Here is a 14,586-nt window from a genome sequence, read left to right on the forward strand (position 1 = left end):
GGGTGGTGTTAGCTGTACTCTATAAATCTAAGTTGAATGTCACCATAGATGTAATACATCCACCTCAGATAAATAACTCGGTGATTCTTGCCACCAAATTGCAACTTAGTAAAAATAAATGCTTTAATATCATCTGTATGTACATTCCCCTAGGTAATAATATATCTACATTTGAAGATATACTGCACTGGCTATCATGTCACTACCCCCAAGAAACCCTACTACTTGGAGACTTTAACATATAGTGGGGCACCTGTTCCTCAGAATCCCCAACCACCCATATTAACCTGCATGCATTTACACAAATTATATCCAGCCCTACCAGGATAGGTAAACACAAACAAAAAGAAAGTGTACTTGACTGGGTACTCATAAATAATCACCCCCAACTGTACACCTCTGGTACCCTCCTTAATGGCCTTAAGCGATCACCTTCTCACATATGTAATTAAGCACAAAACCTTTAATTTCCAACAACCCTTACTCAGAAATGTTAGAAACAATAAACACTTTGACCCTGCCAAATTCCAACAAGAACTAAACTCATGTAATTGGTCTGTTCTAAAACACCTTCCCTTAGAGGAAGCAGTGCGTACTTCAACAACAAATTCCTTGAGATCCTTGATTTGTATGCACCTGTTCTTTCAAAGAGAACCAAGGCAAAAACTGCCATGGGTTTCTATAGAGTCTAAACTCAAAATTACCCTTAGAAACAAAGCATGGGCTTTATGGCGTTCTTCTAAAGACCCTCAAGATCACATTAAATACAGGCAATCCAGGAACGAAACCAAAAAGTCAGTTTTACAAGAAATATTCTACTACATCCTGGATAAACTTCAACCCCAATCCCTGCTGCTACTATTGATAAAACCCCTGAAGATGTTTCTGATAGTTTTAACCAATTCTTTACTGAGACAATTCAAGCCCTAGCTAGCCAACTACCTCCTAGCTCCCCTGGTCCTGAAAGTAGCACTCGTAGAAACGTACTCGCATTCAGCTTCCAAGCAGTCGCCACTTCACTTATCCATATCTTGATCAAAAAATTAAAACCCACTACACTTTCTCCTGATCAACTCCCTGCCGAGTACCTACAAAAATCAGCTGATGCTATTGCTTACCCCGTCTCAATACTAATCAATTGAACCATAGTAGAAGCTAAAATTCTCACCATCTGGAAAATATCCTATGTAATCCCACTTCACAAAGGAGGCAGCTCTACTGAATTCTCCAATTATAGGCCAATAGCTATACTCTCTCCACTTGCAAAGATTATGGAAAAATGTATTCATAGACAACTCATGCACCACCTAATCCAAAATCGCTTTATGGCAGACACTCAGCATGGCTTCCGTCCTCATCACAGCACTACTTCAGCCCTCCTAGCCTTTACACCATAAACCATAATCGCAACAATAATTATATATCCTCAGCCCTCTTTTTGGATCTTTCTAAGGCATTTGATATGGTTGATCACCAACTTTTAATCCACACCCTGCAAACATTCTGTCTCGATATTGGAGCTCTTCAATGATTTCAATCCTATCTGAATGGTCGACAGCAGGCTGTCCTCTGGCAGAACAAACTCTCTAACCTTCTACTAACACCCTTGGAGTACCACAAGGCTCTATACTAGTGCCCTTCCTGTTCTCCGTCTTCATTAACTACCTTTATACTGTCATCCCAAAAGTCAGCTGTATCCAATATGCTGATGACTCTACTTTGATTTGCTCAGCCACATCTCCAGTAGAGTTATAGTCCGCTACCCAGACCACCTTTAATACAATAGAAAACTGGCTTTCTGAACATCATCTGATCCTAAATCCCAAAAAAAATAAAATGCTGTTATTTTCACCAACATGTAGGTTTACCGCTTTCACCTTTACCATAAAATCAAATGATGGCACAATAATCTCCTCTGACCCATCTACAAAACTATTAGGTGTCATCATAGACTATCTAAAATTTGACCTACATGTTAACCAAACTATCAAAACCATCAATAAAAAACTAGGGTCACTTTACAGAATAAAAGCCTTCCTAACCCCGCCAACTAAAATTGTCATAGCTCGCTCTCACCTTCTTTCAACCCCTCTGTATGCATCCCCTCTACTCTCGAATTTATACAAGACTGTCCTTAAACTCTCAGTTTGCTACAACCACATTGCCAGGTTTGCCACTGGGCTGCCTTTTAGGACACATCATTGCATCAATCTAAATCAGCTTGGGTGGCTTGAACTACCCAGCCTAATCCAGTATAAGCAACTGATTATGGCCTATAAAATCTACTATAATCCGGACAGTACTCCTGCACTTAAATATTATCACCCCCTATAACAATCCTAGACCGCTTCGATCCTCTAACAAACTACTAATTCAGACTAGCAAAATTAATAACACAGCCGGTGATTCTCTCTTTGCAAACTCTGTAAGTAGATCTTGGAACTCTCTTCCAGCTGATATTACCTTATTTTTCCACCTTGGGTCAATTTAAAACTAGACTCAAACAACATTTGTCACTTAACTGGTTATGTCAATGTATCAAGCCTGGCTAACTCTCTCTAGAATGTGTAAAACTTAAATCTGTTAACCAGTTTACTGTGTAATTTAATTTAATCCCGACTTGCGCTCAGGATTAACTGTAACCTGTGGAACTTGTTTAACTTGCTTACTTATGTAATCTCTGTAAATAGTCTGTTTGTAATATGTAATGCTGTATCTTCTTACCCTTGGAGGTTTTCTCCCCGGGCCTCCGCTGAAAATGGACATGCATCCAGTCGGACTATCCCGGTCAACAAATGTAAAATAAAATATATATATATATATATATGTGTATGTGTGTGTGTATATATATATATATATATATATATATATATATATATATATACACACACATACATGTGTATGTGTGTATAATTTTCTTTTTTTGTAAGACAAATTTTATAAGGCGAAAAAATTGATTTGAGGTATTCAAGAGATAGAGGGAATTATGGGTAGGGGAGGTTTCAGAGCACTGGATCCAAAGCTTCTTTAAAGCTCCAAGGCTGGATCTAATTGATAACCCCATAGCTTGCACTGGATGAAAACAAGACCACATGGATCTAGCTTTCGAGTACGTACAGAAATTTTGCTCATCATGAAACCCAAATTGGAAGCATGCTTTGCTTCTAGTGTAAAATGAGCTTTGTTTCTGTCAGCTGTCCTTTGCAAGATGTTAGTTGAGAGAAAGAAAACTGTTTGACTTGAGTAGAAATCTGTTTCTGCACTGGAAATAATATACACTTGAGCCCTTGCATCAGCCAGCTTTTGGAGATGGTTTATTTGAAAAAGTATTGTTGTGATTGTTACTGCCAGTATTTTTTTGCCTTTATTGTTTTGTTTTTAAAATGGCTAGACCGTTAGATTGCTGTTGATTTTTATGTGACTGAAGCTGTTCATTATTGGGATAGTTTGAATTAGCAGACCACTGAAACTTTTTTAGTTTATTGCGCATGGCAGTTTGACTTTGCTACCCTTTGTCTTTCCCTCAATAGAGATTCCGCTATTTCCAGTAACAAGACCCCACACAACAGCTCAATTAATCATATTGAAACAGTGTTGCAGCAGATGGATGACACCCAGTCTCAGATGGAGGAACTTTTCCAGGAGCGTAAGATCAAACTTGAACTTTTTCTTCAACTCCGTATTTTTGAAAGGGATGCTATAGATGTAAGTATAGAGGATTCTTCTTCTCTGATGTATTGCCACTACAAAATAATGCTTTTAATCTGGCAATTAAAAAAAAAAAAAAAAAAACGCAGCATTCCCTTGTGTGTGAATTGTTCTTCAGTCTGGTGGGCTGCATTCTGTTTTATTAGCTGTGTAGTTAGCAGTAGTATTTTCTTCTGGAAGCAGAATTCATAATCATGCTTTAATGAAAGCAGCCAGCTGAAAGTAGTTTAGTCACAAAGCAACTGTTTAATATTTTAATATCATTTTCTGTATCACTGATCCCTAGTGGAAAGGGACCTTTCCATCAGTAGCGGACTCAGAGTATAGTGGTAATGGTACCCACCTAAAACATGAATACAAACTTTTTCTGTCAGTTTTTGCAATCATAGTTTCCTTGACCTGGTAGTCATGGTATGCTGCTAAAAAGATGAGATTTAATATTGTCAGTTTATATTCTTCCTCACGGATGGGTTTGGGTCAAGCCCTTGGATCTGACTAGGACAGATCCAAAAGACTTTGAATCCAGTTTTGGAGCTCCTCACTGTACCCATATGCTGTATTATCTTGCTAACTGCTCAAATCTCCTTTGCTGCCACAGTGGTAAGACTGAGTATTTCATTCTCAAGCTTGTAGGAAGTAGTTTTGTCTGATTATTCTCAAATTCTTCTTAAACTTACTTTGTTACTTTAGAGATTGTAGCAGCTTTTTTCCACTCCTTCCCTCACGAGTCAGTGGCATCAGGATTTCACTTTTTGTTCTCTGCTGACCTTTTCCTCTTGTTGGCACCTGGTATGTTGCCCCTTTTAGCTCATTTCACTGTTTTTTTCCTTTTCATCTCTTAGGTTTATATGTTTATATATAGATATAGATGATAGATAAAGATATATAGAGATGTAAATATAGAGGTATAGATATATAGAGATATAAATATAGAGATATAGATATATAAAATATAAAGTCATTAGTTTTTCTGTACTTGGTTATCCTTTTCTCTCATCCTTTAGGTTAACACTGCCTTATGTCCCAGAAACCTACATGCTTTAAAAGGTGGACTTCTTGTGGGCGTAATATCTGGACATCCGATGCCCACAGGAAGAGTGTCTTTTGCTTGGAAACTGACCATCTTAATTCTTCTTGTGCCATTTGCGCTACCTACATTCCCAGGCCTCTGTCGGATAGGCACAATAAATTGGTAATAAAAGGCGTGCTCCCTACTTCTTCTAGGGCTCAAATACCCTCCATAACACTCCCAGTTTACTCAAACTCCAGGAAATGGCCTCTTCAGAAGTCCCAAAGGGCTTCTTCAGAGCCATTAGAGAAAGTTAGGAAGGTTTCTAATCTGACCACCTCGGGCCACTGTCCTACTTGGATCTGACAGGCCCGGGTCATATTGTCGTCTCCCCTTTACTTTCTGCCTTCTCCTTGGATCCTAAGCCTGTGGATCTGACAAGCAGAAGCTGTACCCCAGAGTACACTCTGAAACCTGTTTTTCTGGCCCTACCCTCTCAACTTTTTCAAACACCGAGGAAATCCAGACCAGCGTCCACAGCATCTTCCAGGTCTTTAAGGAGTTTGACAGAGGTGGTCGTGGACAGGATGATGTGAAAATTTCTCAGGGCTCATATCCAGATGGGGTCCTGCTAGCTCTTCCCCTCATGGATCCATGAGTGCATCTGCTAAGCCCGTTCTTTCTCCTACTCTGATCCAAATAATGGTTTCTGGGTCCCAGGATATGAGATCTCCAAGAGGTTTGGCATTGGGTCCAAGGAAAATACCCTGTTCAGCTCCTGATGGTATCTCTGACCAGTTCTGCTCCAGTACCCTGAGATCAGAGCGGGTCTTGAATCCATCCAAGAGGTCGACACAGGGTGTGAGGGGTTGGGTGTTTCCCAGATTTTTTAGGATCCGTCCCTTCCCCTTGGATCCTCTGCCTTGGGCAGCTCAGATCAAGTTCTCCCCCTGATGCTAGGATTTGGAGGCGCCCCTGACTTTCCTTCCTCAGTGACATTGCTGCGAGGAGGATGGGAGCGGTTTCTCCTGGTCTGTCAGCTTTCAAGGTGGCAGAATGGTCTTTCTCTTTGCATAGGGAACCATCCTCTCTCATCCTAATCATCACCCCTTACTGGTTCCGAGCCCATCAGAACTGTTCCACAGGGACCGCCAGTTCCAGGAAGTTTCCAGACAGGTTCTCAAGAGGAATTTCCCCCCTCTTTAGTTACCTCTCCCAAGCTCCCTACAGAAGAGGTCCCTTGGAAGAGGATGTGTAAGAGATGATGTGTAGACTCACCTCTTGGAGGCTCTCACAGAAGACACTGATTTTGATGGAGGAGGATCCCCCAGTTTTCTACCCAGTGACTTTTCCTTTGGAGATGTTTTTGAAATCCTCATACAGATGAGTGGTTGGTCTGCCCAACTTCCTCTTCCTCCTGAAGACTCAGTGTTTCTGGAGGGTTTTGGTGCTGGACTATCTACGTCTTGGATGACCCCCCCCCCCAATCAAGAAGATTAACCTATTGACTTGATTTGCTTAGAAGGAGCCGGACAAAGTTTTATTCCCTTCTACTGATAGACCACACTGGAGCAAGAGTCCCCCAGATGGTGTTATTGTGGTGGTGAGAGCTGCCAAGAAGGAGATTGCTGAGTAAAGCTCTTCTGTTTATCCACCAAACAGGGAGTTCAGAGCGATGGACAGATTTGGAAGGTGAGTGTACACCTCAGCTACGTTCACAGTGAGGTCGTTAAATTACCTGGCCCATTTTACTTGGCTACAGAGAGATTTTCCGAAGGAACTGTGAAATACTGTCACGGATTCCATTTCTGAAGAATCTGAAAGAGATTTCCTTGCAACTGGCCACTCTGCTATCCATTTCTAATGTATCGAAGATGGTAATCTCCCACACAGTGGCGAGTGCTTCACAAGCTGCTGGTTCAGGCATAGCCATTAGGAGATGTGCTTGGCTGAGGCTATGCGACTTTGCAGAAACTTTCAAGACGTCCTTTGTCAATGCCTCCTTTGGCTCTTCCTTGTTTGGACTATGCAGCGAACAGGAAGGAAAAACTGTGTGCTGTAGGAATCAAGTTTTGATACCCCTCAACAGACTTTCTCTAGAAAACATTGAGGTGGTAAGATGATGTAGTTCTGAAAATCTCAAGGTCCTTTACAGGATTCACTTGAGGATAATTCCTCCAGAGGCAGAGGAGGATACTTAATGGAAGACATCATCCTTGAGGCAGAGGGTGTGCGCAGAATCGGGACATCCTGTCAGTGCTTCTGAAGCATTGCCTGTCTGCCCCTGTCTCCCTCTGGAGGTAGTTCTGGGTTGTTTATCTTTGCACCTAGACACCCGGACAGAAATTACAAAAAAATTAATGGGTTCTAAGAATCTTATCCAGAGTTTACTACATAAAATTTTCCTTTCCTCTTTCTGTTCACAAAAGGAAACTTCCAGATGTTCTCTTCAGTCAGATGGTAGATGCAGCTCTAGAAATACAAAACCTGCTCTAGAAAAGACATCCAGGCGGTCCCACCCAACCAGATAGGATTTGGAACCTACACCCGCTTCTTTAGTGCCAACGAAAACAGAGGACCTAAGACACATTTTGGATGTAAGCAACTTAAATCAGTTTGTAAAGAAGACGAAGTATCAAATTTTCACGGTTCAGTTCATTCTGCTCTTCTGCGCAAGGATGATTGCATGTTCTCTGTATATCCCCAGAATGTGTACCATCACATAAAAATGGATAGGTGATCCAGGAGACATCTACATTTTTGGCTGGGAGACAATCATTACCAATTCAGAATACTGCCCTTTAGACTAACTATAGCCCCCAGGATGTTCAGCAAGTATATGACAGTAATGGCAGCTCACTGGAGACTTGAAGGATTCCAGGTGTTTCCATACCTTCACTATTGACACCTCACTGCCCCATCCAAACATCAGCTTCTACAACCCAGGGATTACTAGCTCCAGATTTCCAACATCTTGGGCATCTTGATAAATCATAAAAGTTGAACCTAGTCCCAGTACAGACCTTGGAATTTATAAGAATCTTCTTGAATACTACAACTCAGGTTGTGTCCTTACCTCTCCATCACATCACATCCTTGAGACTTCAAGTTTGGGGCATACAACCAATACCGGTCTCCTCCAGCATGGTTAATACTGCAAGCTCTGGGTCGATGTCTGCTGCCGTACTTCTAGTCACTCTAGCAAGGTTTTTTATGTTAAACCTTCAGTGGACATTGGGGGTACAGTGGTCAGTACTATACCAGCTTCTGTCATTTTTCATAGGACTCACCCCAGTCTGCAAACATCGTATTGATTGGTGGCTTCAGTCCGGTGAGTTGTTTCTGGGAAGACTTTGTTGCTTTTCTACCCCCAATTTCAACTTCGACCACGGATGCTTCCCAACTGGGATGAGGTGGGGCATTTGTTAAGAAAGGTGGTCCAAAAACATATGGTCTTCTCTGGAGAACAAATTGCATATTAACGTCCTAGAGATGAGAGCAGTCCTCCTTCCATTACAAGCATTTCAAGATTTCCTTCCTCTAGGGATGATTGCAATTCAAACAGACAACACGTCGGTTGTCTGGTATAGGTTCATAGGTAGGTACTAGGCTAACGGCCCTAAGGCCTATACAAGCCCAGCCAAAAAGGTACCCTGGCTTTTGCCACCCAAGAAAATTATTTCCTGCGCCACGGTCGAGCAGAGCCACAGAAGTGATCCCCGGGGTGAATTTCCTATTTCCCATCCAATCATCAAGATTTTCTTGAAGAGTGCTAATGAGGAGCTTTGTTTGGTATAGACAGGTAGTTTATTCCAGAGTATGGGAAGTTTCTGGGACAGGAATCTCTCTCTCTCTGGCATGTTCTGTTCATTGTGGTAACAAGGTTTAGGTCCCTAGCACGTGTAGCTCGGAGGGACTGGGATTTCTTTGTGGAGCATGTCCAACAGCTCTGGCCTTTTCATAGCTTTGTATGTTAGGCAGAGATTACCTCTGAGTAGGCGATATGCGACGGAGTAAAGCTGGAGTTTTTTGCGATGGTCTGCGTAGAGCATCTATTTTGAGGCCAGTAATCCTCTTTGTGAGGTATTTCTTTGGCCTTTCCAGTTGTCTTGTTAGGTACATACCAAAAGGGGCGTTGTACTCTAATTGGTCTAATGAGTGATGAGTAGAGGGGAACAGTGACCTTTTTTTTTTTTTAATGAGAAACCTTTTGTGATGAGGTGTGCCATGTAGAAGGATTTCCTGACTACTGTGGCGACGTGATTATCAAAGGAGAGACTACTGTCCACCTGTGTCCCAAGGTCTCTTATTACACTTTCGGTGTTAAGTATACTACCGCCTATGTTGTAGTTCATGGGTACAGAATTTTTACCAACTGGGATGACGATGCACTTTTTGGCATTGAGCTTGAGGCCATGGCTTTGACACCAGTCTCAGTGAGTCTTTTTTGTAGGTTGTCCACATCGTTAGGAGTTCGATTATGGCTTCTAGTTTGCAGTAATCTGTGAACTTCGTTAGCCAAAGACCTTCTGTGTTAGTCTGTTCTTCAGAGAAGCAGATACAAAACAGGAGAGGACCCAGGACTGAACCCTGTGGTACTCCACTTATCACTGGCCTTAAGTCGGATTTGGAGTCTGCTACTTTCACAGTGTGGGTTCTGTCAGTGAGCCAGTTGGCAACCCATCTTGTGACATAGGGATTTATACCTAGTTTAGTGAGTTTTTCTGTAATTCCAGAGTGGGGGATGGTGTTGAAAGCCTTGGCAAGATCTAGATAGGCTGTGTGAACCACCTTACCCTCGTCTACGGCTTTGGTGACTGCTTCAAAGAAGTCTGTCAGGTTTAGGAGTCATGATCTGCCTTTTACAAACCTGAACTGGGTGGGGTCCAGAGTGTGGAGATTACCCATGACTTTGTTTAAAAGTTCCATGATGATATCTTCCATGGCCTTGCAGACCAGGCTCGTCAGGCTAATGGGGCAGTAGTTCCCGGGGTCCGTGGTGGCTCCCCTTTGTGGAGTGGGATTATCCCATTCACTGGGCACAAAGCCTGAGGTGAGGCTATGATTGAACATGGTACTTAGGTGGGGTGCCAGTTAGTTCTGTAGTTCCTTTAGAACGCAGCCTGGGATGTTGTCTAGTCACATGGATGCTGTGTTCTTGGCTTTGGTGAGTGTGGTTTTTACCCGTGCAGCCGTGATTACAGGAACTTTGCATTCTTCCGGTATAGAGATGGGCTCTTTAGGGGGTGAGAGGGGGGTAAAGTTAGCAATGAACCTATCTCCCAGGATTTTGGCAATATCAGTTGGGTCTGTATATTTAGTGCCATTCTGTTGTGACTCAGAGCAGATCTGAGTGTTGCCATTGAGATTCTTGACATGGCTATAGAATGCTTTGTGGTCTTTTTTAGAATCAGTGGCGATTTTATTTTCGTAACTAGCTTTGGAGGATTTTGAGGGATCACAGCTTACTGAGGCTGACCAGGGAGCTCCTCCAGTCATGGGATTTTACTTTCTTTTGCAACAGTTTCTTCCTTCTGTTGTGCAGTTTGTTTATGTCAGGGTACCACCAGATTGGCCTCCTTTTTTTTGGAGGATAGCGTCATAGTTCTGTTTAGGATAGCACAATACATGCACTCGTTTAAGTGCTTATTAAGTGCAGTTGTGTAGGATTCAGTAGTTGTAACTGTATTGTCCATCTGCATATTTGTCATGAAGTTCACCACTTATGTCTTAAGCATGAAATTTGACTTTGGAGGCATGTTTTACAGTGGTTTCTTTAATGGGGGGTGTGGGCAGGATGTGGATAATCTAGGGTGATTAGCTTATGGTCGGATCGGACCAATGAGGCGTTGACTTCAGGTGTGAAACATCGGTCACTCATGTTAGTAATGACTAGATCGAGGATATTGTTGCCCCTGGTGGGGGTGTGGATAAGTTCATCCCGGGCATTGGTACATGAGTGGTTTTCCCAGTTAATGGTGGGGTAGTTGAAATCGCCCATTATTAGGGTGTTTGGTTGAACCCTAATATTTTCCAGTACATCAAGAAAAGAGGAGTGTGAATCCTGTGGCATGGTGGGGGATCTGTAGCAAGCTGCAATTTGGTTTGCAGTTTTGCCCAGAGTTAGTTGCACTTGGATAACCTTGGATGCATTATGCTGAACAGCTAGCCTGGAGGTGTGGATATCCTTAATGAATATGGGCACACCTCCACCTTTGGTGTCCTGGTCCAGGTTACATGGCTGAAAAGTGTGGTGTGAGTTATAGCCTGGTAGTGCAGGGGTGCTCTCTGAAGCCTTGAGCCAGGTCTCATTCACTGCACAGATATCGATGTTCTCCATTTTAAGGAGTGTCTCGAGTGAGTGCATTGGTATATTAGCAAGGAGGAACCCAATCTTACCCCCCTGTGCATTGAGGCCATGAGGGTTCGGGAATGAGCAGTAGCTTCAGACTGCTTTCTCATTGCAATGCACATTCCGGTGAAAACCAATGAACTACCAGACAGGTTCAGCAGCTCCATTCTGATGCCTCAAGAGTTCCATCAATGAGTGAGTAGCAAGTATAATCTTCAGCCACAGGGGCCAGCCATGCTCCAACTTAACTCACCCCTCAAGAAGTTCAGCAAGTATTTTGCTCTGATTTCCCCCCTCCAGGGGAGTCACTGAAAGATGCCCTGATTCATGATTGGCCTATGGGTCTCCTGTATGCTTACTCTTCTCTTCCTGTTATTCCAAAGTTCTTACAGAAAGCAAGCAGGCTGAAGAGCTCAGGCATCCTCATTGCCCTTTTCTGGCCTTGACAGATATGGTTCCCATTCCTGTGGTCTCACTTTGAGATGTCCTCCATGGATTCTGGAACCCACTCAGGATGTCCGGTGCCATCCACTGAGAATTCAGCACCACATTCTCCATGCACTCAAACTATATCCGTGTGGTTTCTCCACTTCCTGTAATAGACTGTCCAGGCTTGCTTCCCAGTTTGTGAGATGATCTTGGCTTCCCAGAGGGCTTCTACCAAGAAAGTATACAGAAGCAAATGAAAAAGATTTTCTTTTTGGGTTTCCAGCCAAAATATTGACTCTCTTTCGGTACCTGTTTTGGTCATTCTTCTTTTTCAAATGACTCTTTTTGAGGAAGTGGCTAGTTTTTCCACTATTGAACTTAAATTGGCAGCAATTTCTAATTTCCATTTTGGAAATACATCCCTTTCTCTAGCTATGTGTAGGTTGTGTAAAGCTTTTGTGAAGGCAGTCCTTCTCAGACCACCAATAAAAAAACTTACTTTGGTTCTTCCGGGTTTAACTCGGAAGCCATTTGAACCAGCAGTTAAATTCAGTATGAAGTTTCTGTCCTGGAAATTGTTTTTTTAAGTAAGTTTTACTTTGGCGAAAAGAATTAGAGCTTCAGGCCTTTTCAGCTAAGCCTCCTTGCATCTTTCATAAGTACAGAGTAGCTCTGCAGACAAATAGTTTTTCTTCCTGAAGTGGCTACAGACAGTAATATTAACCAGTCCATACAATTGCCAGTCTTGACAAAGTTTGTGAAAGGGGGGGGGTACATGGTTCACCTCCTTGATGGGCACAGACAATTAGGTTTTTACTTTCACAGAACAAAGCAGTTCAGGAAGTCCGATCAGCTGGCTATCTTTTTGCACTAGCCACTTGGGCCAAGCAGTGTCTAAACTTACTCTGGCCAAATGGATTACTGATTGCATTTCATTGGTTTATTCTCAAAAAAGATTAGATTTACCTTGACCCCCTATAGCTCACTGCATGCCATCATTGTCTGCGTCATCTGCTTTTTCATCAAGGACTTCCATTGATTATATTTGTGTTGCAGCCACATGGTCCAAGACTTGCACCTTTTGTTGTTCATTCTAAATTTGACATTTTCTCTAGAACAGAGCTTTGGTTCGTCAGTGCTCCTGCATGTTCCATGAGAGCCTCCCAAGTGCTACCTAGCTCGGGATTCTGTTCCATCTGTGAGGAAAATGAAAAGGGACATCAGATTTAGAAGTTATGTACTTAGCATAACTTGGCATCCCTATTGTCCATTTTCATTCTATTTCCACTTTCCATTCCATTTATCCCCCAGCCTTGTCTGTCCTAGAAGCATAGCTGGCCTTAGGCATAGGCCAACTAGGCAGCCGCCTAGGGCACCGCTCTAGTAGGGGCGTTTTTCCAGTATTTATTTGGTGTTAGGTAGACTAGGATGGGGGCACCGGGTGGTGTGGTGGGGGGTGCCGTGGAGACCTTTTGCCTAGGGCACCAGTTGACCTACGGCCACTCCTGCCTAGAAGTAACTGGTAGCTGGTATTGGAACCTTTCAGGTTTAAATCCCTAACTTTTTCATATGTTTTGTTCTGTCTCTCTGAATTTGCTGCCTAACCTCTTAATTCACATCTGTGGAGTTGGGGAGAGAATAGAGCATTGTGGGAAGAGGGAGGAGCTCAAGAATTGAATCCAAAGTCTTTTGTGTGCTGCCGAGTAGGATCCGAACCCATCTGTGAAGAATGAAAATGAACAACACAGATGCCAAGTTATGGTATGTAACTTCTAATTTTACAAATCTGGCTGTGTAAAATTAAGATGCAGTGATTTTTTTAACCACTTTTTGCCCCTGCAGCTTGCTAACCTAAAAACCTTTGTGAAGTCAGTCCATTTGTTCCATCACCAGCTGAGACCTGACCACGAGAGTTGGTGATGCATCCTGGCAGCCATCAGGAGTGACTGGGGCAGTTTTCATTTTGTCCACCATCCCTGTCCTTGCACTTAGCTGATGAGGTGTCTAAGAGGAAAGTGAAGTGGACTCTGTGAAGTATGTCTCCCCTTGCTTAAACAGGGTAATGTGTCCCTACAGGATGAGTAGTGCATTCTCCAGTCCCAGCCAGCGAGTTTGCACCACCAGTTGTGTCTGAGTGAGTGAAAACTTAGCCCTCCCCAGTAGAGGTGAGTGAGTCATGCACTTTACTCTTTCTCTTTATTGCCTGGCTCTTCCAGTGTCAAGGCCGCTAATTGAACTGTGGTTGCTTGGGCTGTATATAGGGCTCCTTCCCTCTGCACCAGGAAGCCAGACTAAAATGCAGTGAATTTTGCGTTACTGAGCCGTTTACTTTCCTGAGATGATAATCACATATTTATTTGTATATTTAAATGTTTTGTCTGAGTGCAGAAGCATGACTGTAGACATTATGTAACAGTTAATAAAATTCATGGATTCTTAGAGAAACATTAGGTTATTATTTGCATTTTTTTAGGTAACTGATTTTAATTTGATGAGGAATATTGCAACTTTTTGGTAGAATCAGTGAAGATATATTATGCTTTTCTCTAATATCTTTTAAATAAGCCCGAGTAGTACCTTTGCCCCCCATATTAAGTCTTAACTTAGTGTCTGCAGTCTGCTATTGATGTTGATTGCAAATCTCCCATTTAGAATCTGTGTAGATGCAAATCTTTTCACATCTTATATTTTTGTTATACTTTTTACTGTTAACTGGGTTAATCCTGCTGGGCAGATCCCTTTTTACAGAGAAGACATGGGGTGAAAAGCTCCAAGAGGAAATGGTCACCAAGGATAGTAATTAAAATACAAATGTTAAGTTGTCATTCTCGCCTTCATTCTTGCTGGATGGGTTCGGAGCCGATCCTCGGCTCCGACTCTGTCTATACTATAGCTCGAGAGCTATTTTTACCGGCTCGAGGCAGCCCTATAACCCACAATACCATGCGCTAACTCCCCAGATCTCATTTGCCGCTTTGCTGTGAGGTTGTCTTTTTTTTACCGGCTCAGGTCAGTAAGAGAATTCTTTCTATTAAACTATTTTTCAGATAGGTTTTCCAGTTAGATACCCTTTAAGTCCCTACTGATA

At 42.5% G+C, this 14,586-nt stretch overlaps 1 protein-coding gene across 1 annotated transcript in view; it reads left to right on the top strand.

Annotated features, from left to right (window-relative positions):
• TRIO (trio Rho guanine nucleotide exchange factor) overlaps nucleotides 1-14,586 on the top strand; it is a 5,137,669-nt gene that overhangs the window by 1,187,124 nt on the left and 3,935,959 nt on the right. Inside the window, exon 13 of the mRNA XM_044065600.1 lies at nucleotides 3,531-3,705. Coding sequence (XP_043921535.1) covers nucleotides 3,531-3,705 — 175 coding nt within the window. The remainder of the gene's footprint in view (nucleotides 1-3,530; nucleotides 3,706-14,586) is intronic.

The sequence above is a fragment of the Protopterus annectens genome, chromosome 3.part0 (assembly GCF_019279795.1).
Source record: "Protopterus annectens isolate FY-2018-M chromosome 3.part0, PAN1.0, whole genome shotgun sequence".
Lineage (NCBI taxonomy): Eukaryota > Metazoa > Chordata > Ceratodontiformes > Protopteridae > Protopterus > Protopterus annectens.